Source organism: Drosophila rhopaloa, unplaced genomic scaffold (assembly GCF_018152115.1).
Source record: "Drosophila rhopaloa isolate 14029-0021.01 unplaced genomic scaffold, ASM1815211v1 contig_167, whole genome shotgun sequence".
Classification (NCBI taxonomy): domain Eukaryota; kingdom Metazoa; phylum Arthropoda; class Insecta; order Diptera; family Drosophilidae; genus Drosophila; species Drosophila rhopaloa.
The window spans coordinates 2178493-2202205 of record NW_025335047.1 but is presented as its reverse complement, the minus strand read 5'-3'; the positions used below and the strand labels follow the sequence as shown (position 1 = coordinate 2202205).

Sequence of the window (23713 nt, the reverse complement as noted above, 5' to 3'; positions counted from 1 at the left end):
GCTTAGAACTGCAGGTTTTAGGTCATTTTTCTGCAGAGCCATTTTTCGTAAATTTGGAAAGGGGTAACATCATTAAAATGAAGGAAAATCGACTCCAAAATACAAAACAAACTGAAAACGCAGATTTTTAGAGAATTAAATCACAATCATTTTGAGGTATGCCACTTTGAAATCGGATGTCTGTAAGAAATGTTATGGGATGGGAAGTGCAGGTTTTAGGTCACTTTTCTGCAAAGCCATTTTTCGAAAATTTGGAAAGGGGTAACACTATAAAAATGACGAAAAATCGACCAAAAAGTGCAAACCAAGTTGAAAACACAGATTTTTAGAGGATTAACCACAATCATTTAGAAGTATCCCACTTTGAAATCGGATGTCTGTAAGAAAAGTTATGGGCTGAGAACTGCAGGTTTTAGGTCTTTTTTCTGCAAAGCCATTTTTCGGAAATTTGGAACGGTCATAAAAATTACGAAAAATCGACCCCAAAATAAAAACCAAGTTTAAAACACAGAATTTTAAAGAATTAATCCACAAGCTTAGAAGTGCTGGTATTAAATAACTTTTCTGCTAAGAAGCGTATTTTATAGATACATTTTATTTAAAAGAACAATTTTAACAAATAAATAATCAAATGTGCATGTAATACAATTCGTAATAATACATTTTTAACTACTTTTGGTATCCGTCTTTTACCTTCCTCCTTCAAAATTTTCAATAGAACTTATTACAAAATCGTAAAGATCTTCAATTTGTTGAGCTAATTTATCTGAAAAGCAAGAAAAGCATATATTATTTTCAGCTTAAACAGTCCTCTGAAATACCTCACCTTTGTCTGTTTCTACAAATTTACTTTCCATTCCATCGCTTTCACCAGATCCCGACATCATATCCTCCTTAAAAATATTTTTAAGCTTTGGCAAAACCAAAAGCAGGAAAATCAAGCCGATAAACTTGACAATTTTCTTGAATATCAAGAGCTTTAACAATATCTTTCCAAGCGTATATAGGTTGATCTTGGACTTCAGTTTCTCCAGAAAAGATTCGTGCGAATGGTAGGGCATAGGAGGAGCTGGCTTATAGAATGGAGGAGGTGGGCCATACACAGGATAACCAGGAGGCGGTCCATATTCAGGTACAGGTGGTAGATAGTTGTTGTTCGGAGGCGGTAGGTAGTTGTTGTTTGGAGGCGGATTGTATTGATATCCGTTATTCGGGGGAGGCAGGTACTCTGGTGCGGGGGTTGCTGGAGGTAGGTAGTTGTTGTTGGGTGGGGAGCTATACTGATAGCCCCCGCTATCGTTGCCTAATAAATATAAAATAAATGAATTAAAACTCCTGGCTGAAAAGGATATTCTGTTAGTTTCACTTAAAAGGTTTACACATTAAATCGACTTTACATAGCGGGTTTGTTAAACTTTTTGATAAATCCCTCCTGGCTTTTGTCTATCACTCATCAATAAAATTACAGGAGCATATTTCAGAATTAGTTTTTTTTCACAGGTTGTGGGTTTACTTAGATTTATGATTATCCTTAAATATCAGAACGTTTATTTTTAAGTTCACTTTGGAAAATATGTTTCAAATGGTATTAGTTGTTTCATTTCATGATCGTCCTTTTTAAGTTGTCTTATTTTCGGTATATCCTTTTGTAAATTCACGCACCGAAATCCAGTGAATTCGAGTTCTGGATATCGCCATTATAGCTGTCCGGAACCGCGGTGCAAACACAAATGCAGGAAGCGCATATAAGAACGGCAAGGTATTTATTACGCATTTTTTTTCGATCGCGGTAAGATATGAGTTAAACGGTTCCTAAAAATACAATAAACGATTTTCTTGCCGTTCTCCTCTTTATAAATTTCGAACCGAATGCCTTGTTGTAAAGAAAATATCTGGCCAAAGTATGTGCAAGTATTTATAACTGCCGTTGCGTTTCCCCCGAAAGGTTTTGGCCCCTATAGGGCATATGTATATATACGTATCACTTGTGTATTCTTGCAAGAAATGTGGCTACCGTCTCACGTGCTGTTCAGTATTCATGCTACGTGCAATCGCTTGGATTGTGTTGGAGATTTCGAAACAGAGGCAAAAAGTTCAATACAACTTTCACTACCTAACTTTCAAAAAGCCTCAAAATAGCAACCGCCAATATCTGCAGGTTTGCGTTTTTGACCACTTTTTTGACAAATTCCTAAACTTGTTTTGTGGGAACAAGCGATTTGCATAAGTGACATAAATTGATAATATTTTAATGTAATGTAATACATTGCGAGCCTTTGGAGTTTATCCCAATGAATCTATTAAATTAAAAGCAAATATGTTGGCAATATAATATAGTGAGTATGTACCGTAGTAATTAATAGTTTTACCCCGGCGGATATGCTCATAATGAAGACGACGGATCTTCAACTTGGTTAATGGGGCACCACATAGCTTGAATTTTTAATTCCGGAATGCATTTATTCATATTTAATTGTAGGTACACTGAAAAACTGCTAACTAAATTATAAGCTACACTGGAAAGTAACTAACTAAATTTTAAATAATGTTATTTGAATGGATTCGGGACTACAATCACAATAAACAATTCATATGATCATATAACTGGAGCATAAGCAGATTAAAAAGTTTAACTCAAATATTTGACTTCGGCTGATTTATTGAAAGGGATCTTCAAGTATACTCTTAAAGGGGTTTTTAAACGTATCTCAATGATATCGATGGACCAAAAAAATAGTTTTAGTTAGTACTTAAATTTTTCGTTTATTAATATTTGAACAAGATTATTTGTAGTCCCAATCAGAAGCGGAAGTGCCCTAATCTGAATTGTTGACACTTTACTGGGAGGTTCTTTTGAATTTCAAAACCTTAAACATAACTAAATGGTAAATTATATTTTAAATTGAAGTGCTAAAATTTGTTTTTTAATTTGTTATTACAAATATAAAAGATAGTTTTTTTATATGAAGTGGATTCAAATTTGAAACATAGACAAGCCCTCAAAAAAAACGGTCACTCCGCAGCAGCTTTTCGATATGGCCTAGTTTATGCCAGGCTGTACGGTCACACTGCGCTTCTTGACTCAATTAGTATTTACATTTTCAACTGGAACGCTGATAAAAGTGAATAAAATTGTTGCATCGCAGGCGAAGGCAGGATAAAATGGACTCAGCACAGGAAGACGGGTCCAGCACGGATATATTTCTGGTCACGGCGAACGTTGGCAGCTTGTTCGAGGACGTACGTAGAGCTGCATAGAAATGTCCATAGGGCTAGGGAGTATACATGTTTATACGGTCCATACATACACAATGCGTAAATACGCATATTTATGTATGGACCCACTGACATAGATATGTATATGCGAATCCGTGTTCCCAAACAAATTGATAGTCCGTACACCCGCCCCCAATAATCGAATTTCCAATCGACCTTTCAGCCGGAGAGGCTTCTGCAGCTATGGCTCCACGAATTCCTCGCAAAGATATCCATCGTTCAGCCCAAATTCCTGGCCCTCCATCTCCAGGAAGTGGGCGGAAAGACCTACGAAAAGTCTATGGAGTACGTCCAGGAGTTCATCAAATGCCTCTGCGATTCCCCCGAACTGGCCGACTTCACCTGCGTACACATCTTCATGGACGAAGACTTCAAGTCAGCCGAGCATTTCACGGTGAGTGAATCATGTTTCCAGGTTCATCGGAGCATCAAAAACAGCTTGGATAAGCTATGTAGCTCTCCGTATTCCAAAAATATTTAAAAGTATAACACAATATACATACATATCTCTATATTTAATCTTCATATAATTTCAAGAAACCACATTAATAGGATAGTATGGTTTTGTGGTTTATGATAAGTTATATAGGTATACCATAATATGGTACTGCCAAAGCTCTTTTCAATAAAATAATATTTTTTATTTCAATTCATCGTTTTGCAGGCTCTTGGAAGTCTTTACTTTGTCCATCAGGATGTTGCTTCTTTAAAAATATGGAATTTCCTAACCCACAATTGGGAGGAAAGTCTTCAAGATACTAAAGATAAACATATCTATTCCGGAAATATTGAAACTATTGCCACCAAGGAAAAGTCTAAATTTCCACAGCATTTCTTTCCGGAAGTAAGTTTAAAACATGTTATTAACTGATATTATTGAATATTAATAGATTTTGTATATATTACTTTAGTGTAAATGGTCCCGAAAAGGTTTTATGCGAACACGATGGGAAATCAATGGCACAGTCATCGATCTAGTCAACATTCACTTATTCCATGATGCATCCAATTTGGCTGCATGCGAGAATTTTCCTTCTGTTTATTGCAAGACACGGAGAAGAGCCTTAGTTCATACTATTGAAAGGTAATTTGCATTTTAGTTATCTGAAATCAATCCTTACTTATTAGACCCAAAACAGGTTCCATTTGGACGAGCAGAATGGCACTGTGCCCTTTTTCGTCTTTGGGGATTTTAATTTTAGATGTGACACCGAAGGAGTTGTGAAAGTAAGTTTACCATCTGAATTATCAAAAAGAGATTATATTAACATGTTCTAATAGGAATTAACTGAAAACCTGACTCCTCATCGCGTTCAAAATGTTAAAAATGAAAATGATAAGATTCATTATCGCAACTCAACTGGAAACAACGTTCTTACCGTTGGAAAAAAAGAATTTAGTCATGCCGACCATCAACTCAAATTTAAAGAAGACTGGGTAAGTATATATTCAAATTACATAAAACTTAATCACCAATTTATGCATTTGTTTAGCTCAAGAAATTTGACAGAGAGCTGGAGCCACTTAAAGACATCCTAGTCGAATATCCCATTATGTTCGTTCCGTCTTATCCGTTCGAAGAAGACCCAGAAATGCCCACCGACTATATGTCCACTCGCTGTCCGGCTTGGTGTGATCGGATTCTGATGAGTCCCCAAGTCCAAGAGATTATTCGTAGCGATGATTGGACATACGGAATGATCGGTGAAGCTGTCTGCATGGGCGACCACAAGGTAATGTTACATTAAGAGCTTCAAACTAGTTTTCCTTTCTATAACTACAGGAGCAATCTAAAATTACTTACAAATTCCGATTGTTCTTTAATTTGCACCACTTTTGATAAATATTCTTGCCCTTCGCTATTAGAGGCTTCATATTGTTTCCGAATGTCTTACATGAACAGGCTGTTCCTAATTCTGCTTCAATCCCTAACCAACTATGTTTTCTCTCGGCATGATGTCGCTCAGTTCACTTGTAGTGCGCTAACTATATCCTCTATGTAAAATATATAAAATATAATATATAAAATATATTCAAACTAGCAAACCACAACCCCACAACTAGGAAAGTATCAAGTACTTTTTGTGAAATCACTACTTTACAATTTCAGATCAATTTGCAAGGATATTTAAAGACTTCGGTGCATCGAAGTTAGTTAGTTTAAAGTTTATAATTTCATAGTATCGAATTTGAAAAGCGGATAGCTATAGGACTCTCATATGTATATACCATTTCTAATGGCATTTTGTATTTCAATCGGTCTAATAATTATTATCTCTTCTTTTTTGTCATGTAGCCTGTTTACTTAACTGTCCGTCTTAAACCAAACAAAGGTACTTATAGATCTTGTGATTGCAACTACACGAATACTTACGCCAAACCCAACAATATCTCAACATCACCTCTGCCCGCAGTCAAACTGAAATATTGTCCCTATTCCAATAAGCTCTTTGAGGATATAGCCACCAATTCAAAGTTGATTAATGAGACGGAGGCTCGCAATATGTACAATTCTCTGAAAATTAGTCAAGACGAGGAGGCGAGCAAATCGCCTTCCTCAAACTTTCCGAATATTAGTATTAACATAATTGATTCCGATAACATCTGCATGTGCTTGTGCGCACACCTTTCTAGTAATAGTCTGCTGCAGTTCGACGATAGCGGCCTAACTGGCGAAGCCATCTGCCCCATGTGCCGGAACATAATCAAGAGGCAGCCCGTGGCTCACCGATATAAACTGCTGTCCAAGCGCCTGATGCTAACGCAGGATATAATAATAAATCGAATAGATACTCAGCATTTGAGCACGGATTCTGAGCGACAATACGAAGATCCCTACACGCCGGAGAGCACTGAGTCGCACTCGCCGTATCCGGAGGTTACTAGCTCGTGCACCTCCACCTCGAGCAGTTCGCGCAGTCCCCTAGAACGTAGACTAGAGCCGGACAGAATATCAGAGAGCAAAGCTGGTGAATCGAATATATGTCCAGAGGCGGCAAATCCTTTGGCTGAAAAACCTCCCAGGGGCGCCGTAACTCCTGGTCAGCTAAAGTCCCGGCTAGAGAACCTTAAGCGCTTATCCATCAAAGACGTGGACGACACAGTTGACGAGCCGGCGGCGGTGGGTGATGTTGATCAAGTTGACGCTGTTTGCCCCCCAAACGCTGCTCTAACTCGCTCAAAACGCAGCTCCAGTGTTATTCCTACGTGTTGTACTATCAACTAACCACTTATTCCAGTTTGTTGTTATTTTGATTTATATTTCGTTGTTAAGAAAAGTATTTTACAGCAGGCAATTTAGAACCCGCTTGCTAAAACGCTATGCATTATTTGATACTTATTTCACGCCTAATATATAGTATAAAGGACTCAATGATTCCTTTCGATCTGCATGCTTTTAACAGCGTGGATTTACCAAAAAGTTACCGGCTATGTTTAAGTCTTAGTTTCAATATTTTTTTAATCACACGAATCGTTTGTTATTTATACAGCTATCTTAAGTAATTGAAATCTCTTAAATCTGCATTATTGAAACTCACTATTTTACATGAATCTTTCTCCAAAATTATACAATTCGGAGTGTAAAAACATAAAACAATATATATAGTCTTAATTTAACTTGTCCCAAAGGCTTTAAGCGGCGAGATGCATAAGATATCTTTGAATTAACTTAGTGTAAATACATTACAGCTTCTGGAATCATTGTAAATATGTAGGCTGAAGTATTGCAGTTTTAATTTGTATTTTGAGCGCATTTTAAGAATTTATTGAATATCAATCTAATGTACTTTGTTCCTTTTTGCAGTAGCAGCTTAAGGCCGTATTAAAATATTTCTTTGAATCTATGTTTTTAAAATGTATATTGTTTATTCTGTGTTCGTCTTCTTTAAGAAAATAAACTACGTTTTTTACCTCACTTGTCTTCTTTTCTTTTTCTTTTTATTTGTATTTTTTTGTATCTTTTTCAGTTTTTTACGCCTAATACCAATGCTGCAAGCCGACCAAATAAAGTATTGTGGTTCGAGAGTCGGGCTTGCAGTCTAGTTTATAGTGTCTATAAATCGTGTAATCTTATGTTTGTATTTTTGTAGGCCCTGCGGATCCCACCGGCATTTCGAAGTTGCCGGAGAGCTTGGCGAACTTGGTGAATCAAGCGCTGAACGACGACAGCCTCTGGATGGAACAGTCCGTTGTGGAGGATACGAGTGCATCAAACAGCAGCTCCGTGGCCAAATCGCGCTATATCTTGATGAAGAAAGCAACCACAAGTCCCCGCAAGGAAGACCCCGATGAAGCCGGGGCATTGGATATCAAGGGAGATGGACTCGATACAGAGAGCGCAATGCTGCTGAAGGAAACAACCGTCTAAGAACTTCAGATCTATCAACTAATGCCAGCTGAGCCAATAACTTGTACCGTGTGGTTTTGTGTTATGTACCTGTTATGTTAAACGCGTCCAATACGAGCTATTTATTTGTCACACCGCCAAGACATGTGGGAAGCAGTCGCAGTAATAAAATATACATACGTGGTAGTTGCATTTATTTCAGAAAAACGTTTAAAAGATGAAAGATGAACTCTAAACCAGGCATTTAAACACAGTTCCACACACGCATTAAGACTACTGCTAGGCGACTGATTATTCGATGAGTTTTTTGGCTTTGAAGTATCTGCGGAGGTACAGAACTTGCCACGTCGCCAAGCCGAGCAGGCAGCACATACTGAAGATGCTGAAGAACAGGACGCGGCTGTTGGTTTTCTCTGAGAAAGGATAAGAATAAAGATCAGATGGGCTTATTGGTTACTAAGGTATAAACCATACCATTGGTATCGCGCATTTCCTCTTCCCGCTTGCGCATGAGAACGAAATCGCGAACAATGGAGTCAGAAAGGTCCTCCAATCGCTTAAGATCCACTTCCAATGGCTTCAGCTTGGAGGCTTCGCCAATCTGAGTTGAAAAATATCGGTTTATAAAATATGAAAGATAAAGGGCTATTAAAGTGTACTTACGCCTTCGTAGCTTTTGGTTTCCACGCCCTTCTTCGTTTGGAGCGATACTTCCTGAACAACGCCGCGTTGATCTGATAAATCATAGGAAAATTTTATATGTTATAATTATAATTTGAAATTTAAAGTTAAATATTAAATGTTGCAACTTTGGCAGAGGAGTTTTTAGAATCCAGTCCACTTCGTATGTGTATGATAGATGTCATTATTTAATTATAATTTTGTACAGATATTTTCTGTGAAGCTCAGGTCAGCCTGTGTAATGAACATTATAAAGCCCATGACTTACGTGCAGGAACTTTGGATGTGAAGCAGATCTCGTAGGCGTCGTACACTTCCGACATGAAGCTGAATTTGCCCTTGGTGATGTGCTCCTTCTGCACCAGGATGTGTCCCTTAGTGTCGCGAGCCTGTAGGACACAAAGCCCGGGTTAAATCCGTGGGGAAATATATACATCAAGTAGAGTACTCACTATGTAGTCGATGATTTGGCCGGGCACGTCGGACACCTCGTACTCGCCCATTACCAGTTGGTTGGCTTGGATGTCCTCCTTGAGGCACTTCTGGGTGTTCGGGTTCAGCTTGAACATCACGGCGTTGCTGCTCCAGGCACTGGCCATCAAAAGGCACACGATAAAAGCCGCCCTCGCCATCTCAACAATTTAAATCTAATAAAATCTACGGCTGACAAAGATGAGGTGGCTACTTGTCTTCTTCTTCCTAGCTGGGAGCTAGTATCGATATCGATAGTCGATCAGCCCTGGTATGTTTGATAATCAGTGTTGGAAAAATACCGCAGCTAGCTTGTTTAAAATTTAGCAATTAAAAAGTTTAAAACAGAGCTAGACATTAAAACAGATTTTTTAATTTAGATATATTTTCCCCAAAACCAACCGTTCAATCCAACAGCCGTTATTTTAGTGTTGTTAACATCGCATTTTGAGTCCGCAACGCCGTTCGTAAAAATACACGGCTTCGGAAGCGTTAAGAATTCTATCAGTGTATTGGTTAATGTGCGTGTGGTGTCAGTGTATGTGGTTCTTTAAGTAAAAAATATATCGGAGTTTATTAAAACTTTTAAGCAACAAATTCAGCCTGCCTTGTGTTTTTATATCATTTATTTTAAAAGGGGTAATATAGTGGATCCAAGTGCATCGAAACCGAACGGCAATATTAAGTTATTTCCTATTTGCAGGCAAAAAGTGCAGCAAATGTCAGGCGTGGATCAGGTAATTGTATTTTGCATACATATGTACATACATATGTTCGATTCGATTTATTTGGGTTCCGCAGGAAGATTTTCGACCTCAAAATGATGTACACATAATGCATACACTTGAGTTATATTATTAACCTGCCGTGTTTTTGTTTCAGATGAAAATACCAGGAAACACAGGTATATAACAACCTACCACCACAGACAGAGCTCTCAGTTTTCTCAAACAGGAACTACCTTCTTTCGATCGTATTTCCTGCTTAATGTGCGGTTTTAATGCCATTTTCTCTGTTTACCCCAAAAATGCTCCAAAATGCAGCTAAATCGGTCGAGGAGCGCAACATACCATGGAGCCAGCAAGTCGATGAGGCCTCTTATGAAAATCTACCCTCTCCCACTCACGATGAAGTCTCTGGTAAGTAGGCCTCTGGTATAATTTAACCCACCAGATCTCCAATCCATTCCCCACTCCCCAGTCAATGAAAGCTCCATGCAATTCCAATATCCGCCGTTCAACTTTAAGGAGAACTGCAACACTCCATGGAATAATATGAACAAGGGCCGAAAAGCAAGCGCCAACCATGGTATGTATAGTTGTTTTTATGCAGTACTTACACCCAGTGTGCAATCGTTCTCACTAACTGGTTTTTCGACTCTGCGAATATGCAAAGTCGGTGCATCGGGAAGTCGTCCGATTAGCTTCCGATTGGACTCGCTGAGGTTTTATATATCTAACTAAACCGCCACCCATGTTAATATTTTACCACCAAAGATCCCCGGATCAATACAAAAGTTTTATTTAAGTTAACATATTAAACCAGATTTCATTCCCATTTTTGGACTCACATTTTTAAAGATTTTTATTTTCTTGAAAGCAATTGATTTATTAAAAGAATATACTTTACAATTTTTAAGAAGATTTAATTGTGTAATCTATGCTACAGTTTTAAGGCATATACTTGTGAAAAATATCCAAGATGTTTTAATTTTCATCTGATAAATATCTAAAAATAACTGAAACGGCTTGTACTTACAAATTTAGTTACATTTTAATTTGGAAACGAAATATTTAAAAAATGCTCATGTTATTATTTGTTATTTGCGAAGTTACTGCAAACAAGAATCTGTAGGGTTTTTATTTTAGATTCATTATCATCTTTAAGCGTTCAATAGCAACATTACCTTTGCCTTCAATATATCCTCAGCCCAATCCTCTGCGGCTATTGTTTTAATGGCCGTGGTCAGGACCTTTTGGAGGTTTTCCGATTGCTTCTTGAAGATGTAGAATATTTCGTGTGTGGTTGCGTTCGGCTGCTGGGCGCACCAGCACTCCATGTTGGTGACCAGGCCCAAGGAGGCGTAGAGGATGCCGGCCTCCTTGGCCAAAGTGGCCTCGGGACACAGGGTCATGCTCAGCAGATCGGCGCCCCACTTGCGGAACATATTGTTCTCGGCAACCGTGGAGTAGTGAGGTCCTTCGAGGGTGAGAACCGTACCACTGTATCGGGTGGGGAACTCCAGCTCTTTAGCGGCACTCAGGAGGTGCTGCCTAGTGCGTTCGCAGAAGGCAGGATTCATGGGAACGTGACAGACGCCCAAAGGACTCCCAACAGCACCGTCGTAGAAGGTTTGGGCCCGCCTTGTCGTATTATCGATCACATCGTGGGGCACAACAAGATGTCCTGGTTGAAAGTTCTCCCTCAGGGAGCTGTACGTATTGGTCACTAGGATGTGGGTGCACCCCATCTTACGCATGGCCCACACATTAGCCCGGTAGTTAATGTTGCTCGGCATGATGTCGTGGTTTCGACCATTTCGCGATAAGAGAGACACATTCACGCCTTCTATCTGCCCATCTATGATCACATCCGATGGTTTTCCGAAGGGCGTGCAGACAGCATATTCCATGCGCTCTGCCAAATAGATGGGCCTGTCCAGATTGGCTTCCCCAATTATGCCAATCTTAATTGGGATGGTCTCCCTCTCCTCCTCGCTCTTTACCTCCAATTCTTCCATCGAAAACGGAAATTTTGATATTTTCTTAAAATCTGCCTGAAAGTGAAATAAAATTCAAAATGTAATTTCAAGTTGCTTTGCCTACTTAAATTTGTCAAAATGCATATAAACTCACAATCTACGCAAGTTTGTTTGCGTATTATAATATATTGCATATTATATATATATTTATAAGGACATGATTCCTCGAATAATTTTGGAATATTTTTATTTATTGTACAAATGATTCTGAAACATAGTTTCTTACCCTTTTTAGATTCATATAAAAGACATGGCCATAGTATTCCCAACAACACAAGACGCGACGAGCACCAAGTAAATCCTTGGAATTCCAGGAAACCAGCAGCACAGGTACTTTAAAAGTATTTTTTAAAAAATATTTGTTTAACCCATTTTTGTATTATCAGTTTGTAATCAACTTTTGTTTGTTTTTACAAGTTTGGGGCTAGCACTTAAAAAAATCTTTACCTCTTTATTTTCTTAAGTCGATTCGAAATGAGAACGACCACCCGTCTACAAAGCTGGACAACAGAACAAGCGATGAAGCACAAAATCAAGAAGTTGTCGCCGCTCCCAAGAAGACAACCTGGGCCTCTATTGCCTCCCAGCCGGCCAAACTAACATCCAGAGTGAGTACTCTCATACCTTTCCCACCACCTGAATGCATTTATATCCCGGCTACGTAAACAGGCAGCGTCCACCACTTCCAATAACAAGAAAAAGGGTCCTGGCATGCCACCACCACCAATGGTTCCAGGAAAGCACAATTTAGACGTTAACGTATGGGACTTGCCGAACAATAAACCTCCTCCTGTACCTTCTCCTCCCTCGCCGATCGACTTGGGCTACTCTGACTTAAGTTCTGACTTCTCCATATCGGGCAACACAGCACCGCCACTGGGCGGTCGAACCGAGAAGGTGCACAAGGACACGGAGAACTTCCAGAAGTACGAGAACAAGGGATTGGGCAGCAACAATAATAATTTTAGCAGAGCCAAGGTTTCGCCTACGGGTCCCGTTCGCCGGAATCTGGGAGCCCAGCAGCCGGTCATCCATGCAGCTCCTCGTCCAGCAACCAATCCAGGTCCCTTTGGGCCACCCAACGCCAGGCGACACGATGGCGTGCCACATCCAAGCCGGAACTCAGAGCGCTCGGGCAACTATAACAGTTTCCGCAGCAGCGAGTTTGAGAACGCTTCTAAGTTCGAGTACCGGGACGAGAACCAATCACGACCGGTGGAAGCCACATCTACAACCGAGGAGGTGCCTGTCGATCCCCAACTTCTGTTGGATGAGTTAAAAGACAAAAACAATTATAACCCGAAAGTGGTGGACTTAAACAAAGCCACGGCAGCCAGGTAAATATTCTACATGCGATTGAACAAAAATGCAGTTCCAATTAACCCTTTTAATTTCTCAGGTTCTTTGTCATCAAATCGTATTCCGAAGATGATATCCACCGCAGTATAAAGTATGAGATTTGGTGCTCAACCGACCATGGCAACAAGAGATTGGACGATGCTTTCAAGGAACGGCACAAAGAGGGCGGCAACATCATGCTGTTCTTCTCGGTAAACGGATCCGGCCACTTTTGTGGCATGGCACAAATGATGACGGCGGTGGACTACAACTCAACGTCAAGCGTCTGGTCGCAGGACAAGTGGAGGGGCAAGTTCAAGGTGAAATGGATTTATGTGAAAGATGTGCCTAATGGAAAGCTGCGCCACATTCGACTAGAGAACAATGACAATAAGTCGGTGACGAACTCGAGGGACACCCAGGAAGTGCCCAACGACAAGGGCATTGAAGTGCTCCAGATATTGCACTCATACAACCATTCAACGTCCATATTCGATGACTTTTTCCACTACGAAAAAAAGCAGGAGGAAGAGGTCTCCTCGAAGCGTCCGCCAATGCACGTTCCCGATGGAAACAACCAAGTGCAGGCCCCACTTGCCCGCAGTTTCAACCGCCAGGTGGACGACAAGGATAGGGATCGTGACGGACGCATGTCACAAAAACACTTTAACGCTGGAGGCGGAGCAGGTTTCCGTAATCCAGGTCACAGGGGCGGTGCCGGAAGCGGCGCATCACACAGCAACTACAGCGAGTATCGCCGGGGATTCGACATTCAGAAATCAGGCGGCGACTATCAGTTTAAAGACCGAGACGGCTTGGACTTTGACAGAGAAAATGACTTTGGAGCCCACTACGGATCCAATAACCGAAAAAACGAATATCAACAGAACAATGCTAACAAGACCAGGTTAAAAACCCGTGATCGTGATTTCAGTACTGAACAAATAAAAATCGGCGTGCGCTTTAAGGTGGGTTTGTCCGCATCTAAGGATTTGGCAAGAGTGAGTTCATTGATCTTTCAATGCATTCGGTTATTAACTACGTTTTTTCCTTTTACAGGACACCGACAAGGATAAAATGCGAAGCAATGAATATTCATAAATTAACTGAGCTGCGGTAGAATTCTTTTTTAAATGATATTGAATGGACCCCCACAATCCGTTGAATTGCTTAGAGACGTTTAACTATAATTTTTAGATTTTTTAACCATTGCGTGTACAAGATAAAATCCCGATTCATGAAGAACATATAAAACGAACATGTGGGAACTAGGATTAATGATTAAAATATGATAACATTTTTACGTAATTATTTATTACAATATTTATATAAATCTATTGACGCTCACATTGAACAGTTCATAAAAAATTAATGATCGATTTTGCCGATATATACAACATTTATAAACACCAAGGAGTCTGCTTCAGCCATTCCTTGTAGTTGCACTGTAACAATTTATACAACTTATTTGAATCTAAAGTGTACACGACTTATGTATGTATAATATAATTAAAGTAACCAATCCATCATTTACTCATTGACTAAACTACCTACATCTCTTAATATAAATCCGCTATTTGTAAGAGATTGATCAAAAATTTTCTTTCCAACAAGCTTAAAATAGTATTTTCTAAATAATACTTAAACATAAAGCAATATGGGCCGAATACTATTACTTTCACAGCGCTATCCAATAATTATACGTTAGTGGAAGACTGAAACACTATAATAAAAAAAGTCATGTACGTAACCAAATTAAACCCGACAAAAGTTATAATCATAAAGCGAACTCATACTCTGAATGCGAAGACATATTTGAATAATAAGCTACTATTTTTAGATTAAGCAAACACGAAAAGTAAAAAGGGTTTGTTCAAAGTGGAGTAACAATTGAGATTATATGCTAATCGATAACGGAGTTATAATTAATTTTTTAGTCAGGTTATAAATTATTTAACGGTTAATAGTATTCGGATGTTTACTGCTGGGTCTTTTTGTGCTCAAGTGGTAAGTATTTAGTTGAGTCCTCAATATTTAAACTGAAATATTTATTCAAAAAAACTTCGCATCCACGAAAACATTAATTTTTATTTAACTTAAATTTTGATTTCATAAAAACCTTTCTTAGGCCTTTCTTTAAATTTAAATTTAAAACATACTTGAACGATCCTTGCTTCAATCGAGTATGCCGATAAAGTAGAATCATCTGTCAATAATTAAATTTTCTTATTGCGTGAATACTCGTCTATATTGAAATATATTTTGAACTAAGTTTTTACCATTGAACTAAGTTTTTACCATCGCTCGTTACGCGAAAAGAATTAAAACTCGATGTCGAAGCAACTGACTGCAGGCGAAATAGCACAATCTGCCGCCTGGTCACACTTCCCGACAAGCGTGAGTCAAGTGGTGCGTAAAGAAACATTGCTCACGCGCCCATCTTTAATCTTGGATATTCGTCTTTCCCGAAAAGGGGTTTTCCCCCTAGTTTAGGGGTTTTTCATCATATAATAATATCATTCTATTCTGTCCCACTGCATTTTCTCATTGTTTCTATTCCCATAAAGACTTTATAATGTTTTACTTTATTAACATGTTTGAAACTAGGCGCGCCTTTAAATTAAGCGATTTTTTAGTGCGAATTCATGGAAAGCGTTTGGGTGATTTTAATTTCACCATCTGGTAACACTGTTCCCACTACACATTTGACAAAATTTCAACAAAAAGGTATAAATGCAACAGCAAAAGCATCGCTATCGCTTCAAATATGAGTCGAAAGGGAACGCGAGATCAAAATGACATATCGCTGATAATTGGGACGCTTCCGAAACGTCTACAGAATAAAATCGCGGCCAGCTGCAGCCACGCAGCAAAAGCAACAACAACGGCGGAGACAGAAAACGCTGAGAATGCGGAGCCAGTTGCTGCGACTACGAACCCAAGGCCAGGTGAGTCTACATATATACAAACTTAATGCGTCACATCTGTAGTATTCCCCGATTTCACCACTCATTGCAGTCACCATCCTGAGCAATGCAGCTGCAGGAAAACCGAATCAGAATCCGCAGCCCCATCCCGTTTTGGTTACCAGCGGGAAACTGCCGCGGGAATGCGGGATTCCGGGCATCCTACGGGTGGCCACCTCAGTGGCCGGCGGGAACGCCAATGGCCAAGGTAAATCTGGACATAATGCCCGTCGCAGGGGTCGCAATCATCCCGGCAAGGACAAGGAGCACGCTCCGCAGTCGCCAGTAACGCGCACCCGCTTGACCACCGAGCATCCGGATTGGTTTGAGCCGCTTTTAAACCTACCCCATGCCAAGAACATAGTACAGTTGTACGATCAGTTAATGGTTCTTCATCAAAGAAATCTCGTACTGATAGTAAGTATATATTATACACCCATAGGAGATTTCCTTATCGTTATAACCTTTCCAGAACTGGAAGAACTTTTGCTACATTCACGACCAGCTGCAGGACGCCTTTAAGCAGCTTCTTCTGGAGCAGCTAAAGTTTGTGTGCGAGCACAAGGTTGATGTCTTCTTTTGGAAACTGCTCTTTTACAATGTGAGGGATTACCTGAAGCGTCAGCAAACTGATCAAGCGCACGCACATATATTGCTGCTGATCGAACAGGCGATTAAATTTTACCGCCTGGCCTACGATAAGCTGATGGCCAAATGCGTGGCTTCGTCGCGCTGTGAGAGCGCTCTTAAGGTGGTGGCCCAGCGGCTTCTCATCTGTCTGGGCGATCTGTCGCGTTACCGGGTGAACCATGTCAAGGCTACGGACTACATGGAGGCGGCTAGATACTATCAACGTGCTCAGGAACTAGTCCCCGGCAATGGAGCACCTTACAACCAACTGGCGGTCATTTCCATTTACCACGTAAGAATAATTGAAAGGTTTTCCTTTTGCCTTTCATTTACCTATATCTTCCGCAGCACAAGCGGTTCGACGCCGTTTACTACTATGTACGCAGTTTGCTGACTTCGAACTCTATACAGACGGCCAAGGAAAGCCTACTGGATCTGTTCGACGAGATTCGGCGCAAGTACGAAGAGACCGAGATGAAGCAATCGCCAATGCACTACATATCGGCCAAAAACCAGAAGTCCAAGCAGATGCGCAAGGAGGTCTGGATTTATCCAGACGGAATTCGACGACTACATCGCACCGATGACAAGGGGAACAAGGCGAAGGGCAACAAGGCTACATTGGCCGAAGTCAGTCGCTACGGTGAGATGATGTCGGAGGAGCTGCTCCCGCGCATTGTGTCCCTTTATCTGTACTTGATAGGGAAGCTTTACACAGGCACAGAGTGAGTATATTAAATCGTCAAGTCTTTCACTTTCGGCTTCAAGTCGAACTCATTCTGTGAAAGCTGAAAATACAGGTTTTCATATCACCAAACTTTAAAATCATTCACAGTGTGGACTCGTTATACCCGCTGTTGAGAAAACTGCAAATTCAAATGGGAGCGGCGGTCAAGCATGACAACCTGTTGACACGCTCAAAACTGCTGAAAATAGTGGCACTGAACCTGTTCGTCGTGGAACACAACAAGCGGAAGAGTATGATTGATAAGCCTAATCATGGCTAAAATTAATGGCTTGTTTTTTTCTACAGCGTCACGTCGCGAGATGCGTTATCACAGCTTCAATTTTGCAAACTCATTCTTTGGACTCATGCTGAAGAAAACAAACCAGTTAATGGCCGGTTTTGTGGAGGCCTCTACAAATATCCAGTGTCTTCCAGAAGAAGAGTAGGAAATACCAATGCTGACCTAAAGATTGGTTTGTTGATTTTCTTTTTATTTTAGCTTTACAAGTGTCAACACATATCTGCAGTATGTTAAGGTTTATGTTCATTGGCTGAGCATTAATGTGGACATATGGGAACCAGTCAGAACAGAGGAGTAAGTACTGTTTCTAGCAATAAGGATGTATTGTTTGAATTGTATTATTGGAATATAGGAATATTAATTAAATCTTAATCCTTTTGCCCCACAGACACTCTTTCGTCGATTGCTGGGCGGAGCTATCAACCCTCTTTGAGCACATTGAGTGTGTGCTAGGAAAGCAGAAGCTTGAAAAGAAAGAAGTAGTTTTGGATGAGGATTTTGCACTGAGCGGTTTTAATCCTTTGGGGCGTGAACCGTTGGGCAAAGATTGCCTCAAGCGAGGACCCGAACGAATTCAGTTTTTAGAACGCTTGCGTAGGATTTCCCAGTTCCAGCACTGCTACGCCGAACATCAAAATGCATTGCAACAGCCACTGGACTCGAGTTTCATTATTGAAGATCTCAACGCAGCCATGAAGAATGCTCTGGAAAACTTCGATGCTGAAAGTTGTGGCCTCGTGACTAATGTACCAAAGATTCAGTGTCAAGCAGTTGAGGAACTGTTGTGTCCTTCCACTGATGCAGATGTTTCGCAACTGTGCAAGCTTAAGAAGGAGCTGGAGGCCAAGGCAAAGGTTAAGCAGATATGCACCACCAAGCTGGAGGAGATCCTTAAGTTTGTAGACACTAAAATATATATTGAGGTTCGCCCGCGCTACCTCCTGCCCGATACCAACTGCTTCATCGACTGTCTGGAAGACTTTGAGAAACTGTCAACAGAGTTCAAGCGCTACACCCTCATCATACCGCTGACGGTTGTAAAGGAACTGGATGGCCTCTCTAAGGGCGTTAAGCTGGACTCGTACCGCAATTCCAAGCAGACTCAGCGCATCCACCACTTTGACGAGGTGTCATCGCGGGCCAAAAAGTCGCTTGAGTTCATTAAGTCGGCCAAGAGTAATGTGAAGTAAGCTATTGTTGATTTCTAGCCATTCGTATGCCATGCTTAACAAACTTCTTTTCAGGTGTGCTACCACAAAGGGCTCATTTGTTAACGCTTCGGTATTTGCCTTAGTTGAGGAAGAGTATCTTTCCAACGACGACAAAATTCTGGCGACTGCAGTGGCTGTATCGAAAACAGCCAAGTCTGAACAATGCACAGGTAAGAATGCTTCAACTTTCTTTTCAAATTCAGTGCTAACAGTATGCCTTCTTTAGATGGGAAGTGTTTTATTCAAACGGAGCTAGTGCTCATTACCACCGATCGCAATTTGCGAGTCAAGGCATTGTCTCGGAATTTGGCTGTCAGCGCGTTGGATGAATTCCTGCAGTGGGCAAAGGATTGCCGCGAATCAACCTGAAAGTCGACTTATATTGCAAGTGGACCGGCTAACAATGTAAATGGACTTGCCCACCGTTAGATGCGGTGCGGAGCGAGCCCGAACTATTATACTACCTACATTATACACAAATGACTATGTATGTCGTGGTCGGCAGATTCGGACACATACGCTGGCCGCGGATACGTACACGACGTGGGTTCCTGAGGACTGGACACGGGTAAACAGCCGCGGATGGTCTGGTTTTTCCCCGCGGTGATGCTTTTTCGAAGCACATCACGTTGGCTTCCACTTATCTAATTTGTCCTTTCTTACTTCTTCAACTGTACATTTTGTGACCTTCGAAAAAATTAAATCATTTTGGATTGTTGTTCAATTGCTTTTCTTTGCTGTGTGGTAAATATAAAAATCAACAATATAGGAAAGCCTTTTCAGATCTTGACTGAGAACCATTTTTTTTATTTAGCTATTTAAAGGTTTATTAGGCAGTTGGATATAGAGAAAAATATTTATTTTTATTTGTGTTTGCTTCAAGACATAATCTTCACAAAATCTACACAAATTAAAACTTGGCAGTTAAAGATTACATCGAAAAAAATTTGAATTAAAGGCTTTATTTATTGCATCAGTGTTTAGTTTATTTGAAACTAGTTAAATGGTGTTCATTACATATAGATTGTGTTGCTTTGCACTTGGTATCCTAAATATGCTCTCTTTGATGTAGAAATATAAAATCTATGCAGTATATGCAAATCTAACAATCACATTCGATTAAAATCTAACATTATAAGCGACAGATAAAACAGACATCAACAACAACAACTACAGCTCGCTGATCATTTATCATTGGGCATCGGCGTCGACATCGGCATTAAATGCCCGACACGAATTGGTTTAGTGATTTTTCAAATCAAATATTTCACGCAGCAAGGGCTCCACCTGGGATGGGTTAACATTCAAATAGACATTAATTATGAACTTGTTCAGACGCTCCACATCTGAAATCTTTTGGATTAGCTTGATAAACGCGTTTTTCGCCTCACAGCCAGAATAAACACTCTCCAGATATCTTCGCAGAAGATAATAGTAGGAATTCTATAGTTAGAAAGGATTGTAATACATTTGTAAAACGAAACGAAAGAGAACACTCACCTGTTCCAATCTAATCACGTCTTTGTGTATCACTCGTGATCGAGCCGAGGTAAAGAGCACAATGGCGCACATGATCAGGATAATGTTCTCATCCATGCGCCACTTTTCGTCGAACGTAGTGATGAACTTCTGGTGTTCTTCGTAGATATTGCCCTCGGCGAACTTGAGCAGGTCAGTGCGTATGTTGCCCATGTTTTCTTTGGTGTGGGGTACCTGTTAATCACATCATATTAAAGCAATCGAATAACCAGACTTCCCACCTAAGTTACCTTCCAGGAGTCGCGATCGTCGTCGTAAATCATGACAGAGCGCATTATCATCATTTCTGTGCAGCCGCCTTTGAGTAGGGCCACCTGGTCCTCCTGGCACATGTCACGGAATGCTGTAATCTTTTTGGCCATCTTGATAAGCCGCTTGATGGCCACCGCCGTCAAATTGATCAGCTGCAATAGCTTCGGGTTGTGGCGAGTGTCGTCGGGCTGTGGTTGACAAAACAAACAAAGTGGAACAGAATGCACAGGTGGCCATTATTATCGCTATAATCGTAAAGGCTTCTCCCTGGAAGGTGAGTCAATCGGGTGGTGGAGCACCGCTTATCATAGCGTCCAACACCTGGCTGCTCCATATTTCGTCAAAATTGTATCGTTTTTCCTAATTAACAATACTGAAATGTGCTAATTGCGATGAGGCGCAAACGGTAAACAGTCTAAAGCGACAATAAACGGCCAAGTCGACGGTTGGAACCTCATGAGCGCCTGTTGGCGGTCTTGATAATGGTTGATAGTGTCACAATTGGCACGCCCAGCACGAGGCTGATAAAGCCACTGTCTACCCTGCTCTTGATAGCCCAGACGCTCTGATTGAATTGAAGCTAGGGTGGCTCGATTTATTAGACAACAATTCGGGGAATCGGTGAATCATGGTTGGATAACTAAAACCCACTTCGCCTGGGGAATCCAAGGTCTAGTCGAATTGTTGACACATCTCCAAACATAAAGATAAGCAAGTACTATTAATAAGTATCTTGTTGTTTTAAATAAAAACTTTGCCTAATTTAAGTTCAAAGTTTTAGGTCAATTTTCGTAAACAAAATGTAAGTTTCTTTCGCACACAAACAAAATTAAAATTCTAATAAAAGCAGACCCAAGTGTGCATAAACTAAAATGCTTTTAACCCTAATAAAGAGCTCAAGGAAAAATAACTTATGAATTTCTTTCCCCAACCAAGATTCTTTGAACTATAAAATCTGAGCCACCCTATTGAAAATGATGTTTGCATTTGGGGGAGACGCATTGCTGGGAGCACAGAAATGGCTGGCTGAGACACACTGGCACACAGGCCATCATCAAGATACGCACTGAATCACCGAGTGGCCACAAACTGCCAGGTGCCGAAAGTACATATATCGTCGCTCGCACACTCCGATTAGATAAGCCGTGGTGTTGGAGCTATAAATGAAAGAACGATAGGCTAATACCGTAGGCTGGTGGTTACCTTAATGCGATCGTCGCCCATCATCAGGGCGCTGAGGTCCTCGTCCACGGGATCGTAGAGGGCCTCGCTGGCCAGCCGCAGTTCCCTCAGCTTATTCTGCTCGGCCTCGTTAAGTTCTCGATCCATGTGCAGAGTAGAGGGGGCGCAGATGGGCTGTTGCAGGTGCCGCTGGCTGGTATTTCCGGCAGCATTGCAGCCGCCGTATGAGGACTGACTACCGCCCACGTAGGACTCTTCCTTGACCCGCGATGGCATATGTTGTATGCTGTTGAAGGCCTGATACTCAATGCGGATAACCTCAGAGAGCACGGACTCGATCGAGTTGATGCTGAAGTCGCTGTCCAGACTGGGCTCGTCGTTGTAGTTGGTCTGCATGAAGGTCTTCAGGTCGAAGTCCGGCGAGTTGGCTATATAAGGCAAGGGGTGGCTGCTCGAGGTGCTGGGTTGCTGCCCGGTACTGGGCGAGTGGTACTGCAGGTCCACGGCAGCGTCATGGGGCGAAATCGGCGGGCTTCCACTGCCTAGCATGCTATGGATAACGGTGTCCACCCGCTCCGCCGGCGGAGGAGGCTTTACCGCCGGCTCCTTTTCCAGAAGTGGCTTGCGATCTGCGGCCTGCTGGGCTGTGTTCGCTCCACCGCCGCTCAGGATACGGTTAAGGATGCGCAGCGCTTCGGCCGGTGTGTTCATGAATTTATTCATTATGTCTATGGCATCCTCCGGCGAGTGCATTAGGTTCTGCATAAACTCCACCACGTCCGCCGGCGAGTCGACTATCTTCGAGATAATCTCCACGCCATCCGTGGGACTGCTCATAAATTTGGTGAATACTACAAAATAAGAATCAATTAATTAATTGCTAAGTTATTATGTTGAATTATTTATGTTTAAGTAAACTAACCTGTCAGCGCGTTAAAAGGCGAGTTCATAAACTTGCTGATGATCTTGAGGGCGTCGCCTACAACGAATTAACAAGTGTTATGGAGGCCAAGCCGCCAATTGAGTTAAGCACCTACCTGGGTAGTCGATCAAGTGCGACACCAGCCTCAATGCGTCCTTTTGTGAGCTTATCACCTTCTCCATCACCGAAATAGCCTCCTTCTGGGTGCGCATCAGCCGGTTAATGGCCTGGGAGGCCCGATCCGGGTCGGATACGATCTGGTCAACGATCTTCTCGGCCGTCATCTGCAGTGGATTGACCTGTGTGCCCGTGGAGCTGGGCTGCCCGCCAGAGCAACCGTTGGCGCCACTGTCCGCTGAGCCGCAGCTTTGCGAGTCCTGTGATCCGGAATAGAGCTCCAGGTTGCTGCTGCTGCTGTCCGCTGGCGCCTTGTGGTCATCTCCGTTGCCGTCGTCAGCATCACCGCCATCTGTGCCGTTCTCCATGAGGCGACGCTTGGCTCGGTTCGTCTCGATCTTGCGCCTTTTGATCAGCTTGTCCTCCTCGGACATGATGTTCTCGCTCTTCATCCCAATGTCCAGGCACTTGCGCAGGCGGCATTTCTGGCAGAAGCGGCGTGTGACCACTGTGATGTCGCAGTTCTGGTTGAAGGGGCAGGTGAACTGCTTCTTGGCCAGCGCGTTCCTCCGGAAGAAGGCCTTGCAGCTCTCGCAGGTGACCGCGTTGAAGTTGTAGCCCAGCGCCTTGTCCCCGCACACCGCGCAGTTCTTCGGCGGCGACATGTCGACTGCGGAGGCAGCTTTCAATTAGGGCCCTCTGATTGATTTTTTAATTGCCCTCCTGGTGGTGGAGCAGCTGGCGGAGAAGGAGGTACTAGGTGGGTGGTAGGTGGTGTGTGATGGGGCAGGAACTCCGCGAATCAAAGCAAGTCAGGGAGCGACAACATAGTAGTTAGCAGTACCCACGTCAAACGCACGAATCGCACGCAGAATTCGTCTGCTCGCGTTATCACCACATATTTTAATGAATTACTGTCCGTCCGAGCTCCAGTCCAATCCCAATAACAACAAGCTACGTGCCCGGGCGAATGGCAAACGCAATTGTGAGC

General features: G+C 41.8%; 7 protein-coding genes across 12 annotated transcripts; 3 read left to right on the top strand and 4 right to left on the bottom strand.

Moving 5' to 3' along the window:
• Window positions 1–577: 577 nt before the first annotated feature.
• Window positions 578–1880, bottom strand: LOC108043266. Its single transcript, XM_017121880.2, has 3 exons — window positions 1663–1880; window positions 827–1303; window positions 578–766 (listed from the first exon to the last, which is right to left on the bottom strand). Exons 1-3 carry the CDS (start codon window positions 1772–1774, stop codon window positions 690–692), a joined length of 666 nt encoding a protein of 221 aa, XP_016977369.1. The 5' UTR covers window positions 1775–1880; the 3' UTR covers window positions 578–689.
• A 1179-nt stretch (window positions 1881–3059) lies between these two features.
• On the top strand, window positions 3060–7810 carry LOC108043279 (inositol polyphosphate-5-phosphatase A). Of its 3 annotated transcripts, XM_017121899.1 has the most exons (9): window positions 3060–3240; window positions 3440–3670; window positions 3941–4120; window positions 4188–4360; window positions 4416–4503; window positions 4558–4713; window positions 4770–5009; window positions 5573–5609; window positions 7368–7810. In XM_017121899.1, the coding sequence occupies exons 1-9, from the start codon at window positions 3163–3165 to the stop codon at window positions 7643–7645; spliced, it is 1461 nt and encodes a 486-aa protein (XP_016977388.1). In that variant the 5' UTR covers window positions 3060–3162; the 3' UTR covers window positions 7646–7810. The 3 variants fall into 3 exon arrangements, with proteins under 3 accessions (XP_016977388.1, XP_016977389.1, XP_044314527.1); XM_017121900.2 differs by lacking the exon at window positions 5573–5609 and having other exon boundaries at window positions 7368–7544; XM_044458592.1 differs by lacking the exon at window positions 7368–7810 and having other exon boundaries at window positions 5573–7192.
• LOC108043280 (transmembrane emp24 domain-containing protein bai) lies at window positions 7802–9027 on the bottom strand. Its single transcript, XM_017121902.2, has 5 exons — window positions 8758–9027; window positions 8574–8694; window positions 8288–8358; window positions 8099–8225; window positions 7802–8037 (listed from the first exon to the last, which is right to left on the bottom strand). Exons 1-5 carry the CDS (start codon window positions 8935–8937, stop codon window positions 7916–7918), a joined length of 621 nt encoding a protein of 206 aa, XP_016977391.1. The 5' UTR covers window positions 8938–9027; the 3' UTR covers window positions 7802–7915.
• A 246-nt stretch (window positions 9028–9273) lies between these two features.
• On the top strand, window positions 9274–14793 carry LOC108043269 (YTH domain-containing family protein). 4 transcript variants are annotated; one of them, XM_017121887.2, is made up of 10 exons: window positions 9274–9415; window positions 9480–9513; window positions 9659–9680; window positions 9820–9915; window positions 9977–10084; window positions 11773–11867; window positions 12002–12145; window positions 12207–12874; window positions 12937–13843; window positions 13935–14793. In XM_017121887.2, exons 2-10 carry the CDS (start codon window positions 9496–9498, stop codon window positions 13974–13976), a joined length of 2100 nt encoding a protein of 699 aa, XP_016977376.1. In that variant the 5' UTR covers window positions 9274–9415; window positions 9480–9495; the 3' UTR covers window positions 13977–14793. The 4 variants fall into 4 exon arrangements, with proteins under 4 accessions (XP_016977376.1, XP_016977374.1, XP_016977375.1 ...); XM_017121885.2 differs by having other exon boundaries at window positions 12937–13876; XM_017121886.2 differs by lacking the exons at window positions 9274–9415; window positions 9480–9513; window positions 9659–9680 and having other exon boundaries at window positions 9688–9915.
• On the bottom strand, window positions 10401–11597 carry LOC108043270 (purine nucleoside phosphorylase). The gene is made up of 2 exons (XM_017121888.1): window positions 10683–11597; window positions 10401–10624 (listed from the first exon to the last, which is right to left on the bottom strand). Exons 1-2 carry the CDS (start codon window positions 11514–11516, stop codon window positions 10589–10591), a joined length of 870 nt encoding a protein of 289 aa, XP_016977377.1. The 5' UTR covers window positions 11517–11597; the 3' UTR covers window positions 10401–10588.
• A 741-nt stretch (window positions 14794–15534) lies between the features above and the next one.
• Window positions 15535–19434, top strand: LOC108043271 (telomerase-binding protein EST1A). Its single transcript, XM_017121889.2, has 10 exons — window positions 15535–15823; window positions 15894–16258; window positions 16314–16763; window positions 16820–17196; window positions 17307–17449; window positions 17505–17640; window positions 17698–17793; window positions 17888–18685; window positions 18744–18880; window positions 18937–19434. The coding sequence occupies exons 1-10, from the start codon at window positions 15643–15645 to the stop codon at window positions 19077–19079; spliced, it is 2826 nt and encodes a 941-aa protein (XP_016977378.1). The 5' UTR covers window positions 15535–15642; the 3' UTR covers window positions 19080–19434.
• Window positions 19435–19674: 240 nt separating this feature from the next.
• LOC108043276 (nuclear hormone receptor HR96) lies at window positions 19675–23673 on the bottom strand. The gene is made up of 6 exons (XM_017121896.2): window positions 22721–23673; window positions 22606–22662; window positions 21705–22534; window positions 20480–20689; window positions 20211–20423; window positions 19675–20153 (listed from the first exon to the last, which is right to left on the bottom strand). Exons 1-6 carry the CDS (start codon window positions 23385–23387, stop codon window positions 19953–19955), a joined length of 2178 nt encoding a protein of 725 aa, XP_016977385.2. The 5' UTR covers window positions 23388–23673; the 3' UTR covers window positions 19675–19952.
• Between the last annotated feature and the right edge of the window lie 40 nt (window positions 23674–23713).

What these genes read in the sequence shown, in the direction of transcription:
- LOC108043266 (XM_017121880.2), bottom strand. Translation starts at nt 1,774, where the DNA reads ATGCGTAATAAATACCTTGCCGTTCTTATATGCGCTTCCTGCATTTGT. An exon ending in CTCGAATTCACTGGATTTCG is followed by an intron (nt 1,304 to 1,662) that starts GTGCGTGAATTT and finishes TATATTTATTAG; the next exon opens with GCAACGATAGCGGGGGCTAT. An exon ending in ATTTGTAGAAACAGACAAAG is followed by an intron (nt 767 to 826) that starts GTGAGGTATTTC and finishes CTTGCTTTTCAG; the next exon opens with ATAAATTAGCTCAACAAATT.
- LOC108043279 (XM_044458592.1), top strand. Translation starts at nt 3,163, where the DNA reads ATGGACTCAGCACAGGAAGACGGGTCCAGCACGGATATATTTCTGGTC. An exon ending in TTGGCAGCTTGTTCGAGGAC is followed by an intron (nt 3,241 to 3,439) that starts GTACGTAGAGCT and finishes TCGACCTTTCAG; the next exon opens with CCGGAGAGGCTTCTGCAGCT. An exon ending in ACACCGAAGGAGTTGTGAAA is followed by an intron (nt 4,504 to 4,557) that starts GTAAGTTTACCA and finishes ATGTTCTAATAG; the next exon opens with GAATTAACTGAAAACCTGAC.
- LOC108043280 (XM_017121902.2), bottom strand. Translation starts at nt 8,937, where the DNA reads ATGGCGAGGGCGGCTTTTATCGTGTGCCTTTTGATGGCCAGTGCCTGG. An exon ending in CACATCCAAAGTTCCTGCAC is followed by an intron (nt 8,359 to 8,573) that starts GTAAGTCATGGG and finishes ATGATTTATCAG; the next exon opens with ATCAACGCGGCGTTGTTCAG. An exon ending in AAACCAAAAGCTACGAAGGC is followed by an intron (nt 8,226 to 8,287) that starts GTAAGTACACTT and finishes TTTTCAACTCAG; the next exon opens with ATTGGCGAAGCCTCCAAGCT.
- LOC108043269 (XM_017121884.2), top strand. Translation starts at nt 9,777, where the DNA reads ATGCCATTTTCTCTGTTTACCCCAAAAATGCTCCAAAATGCAGCTAAA. An exon ending in CACTCACGATGAAGTCTCTG is followed by an intron (nt 9,916 to 9,976) that starts GTAAGTAGGCCT and finishes CCCACTCCCCAG; the next exon opens with TCAATGAAAGCTCCATGCAA. An exon ending in AAAAGCAAGCGCCAACCATG is followed by an intron (nt 10,085 to 11,772) that starts GTATGTATAGTT and finishes TACCCTTTTTAG; the next exon opens with ATTCATATAAAAGACATGGC.
- LOC108043270 (XM_017121888.1), bottom strand. Translation starts at nt 11,516, where the DNA reads ATGGAAGAATTGGAGGTAAAGAGCGAGGAGGAGAGGGAGACCATCCCA. An exon ending in AGGATATATTGAAGGCAAAG is followed by an intron (nt 10,625 to 10,682) that starts GTAATGTTGCTA and finishes AAAACCCTACAG; the next exon opens with ATTCTTGTTTGCAGTAACTT.
- LOC108043271 (XM_017121889.2), top strand. Translation starts at nt 15,643, where the DNA reads ATGAGTCGAAAGGGAACGCGAGATCAAAATGACATATCGCTGATAATT. An exon ending in AAGCTTTACACAGGCACAGA is followed by an intron (nt 17,197 to 17,306) that starts GTGAGTATATTA and finishes AATCATTCACAG; the next exon opens with TGTGGACTCGTTATACCCGC. An exon ending in TCGGCCAAGAGTAATGTGAA is followed by an intron (nt 18,686 to 18,743) that starts GTAAGCTATTGT and finishes ACTTCTTTTCAG; the next exon opens with GTGTGCTACCACAAAGGGCT.
- LOC108043276 (XM_017121896.2), bottom strand. Translation starts at nt 23,387, where the DNA reads ATGTCGCCGCCGAAGAACTGCGCGGTGTGCGGGGACAAGGCGCTGGGC. An exon ending in TGGGCGACGATCGCATTAAG is followed by an intron (nt 20,690 to 21,704) that starts GTAACCACCAGC and finishes TGTCAACCACAG; the next exon opens with CCCGACGACACTCGCCACAA. An exon ending in ACGATCGCGACTCCTGGAAG is followed by an intron (nt 20,424 to 20,479) that starts GTAACTTAGGTG and finishes TGTGATTAACAG; the next exon opens with GTACCCCACACCAAAGAAAA.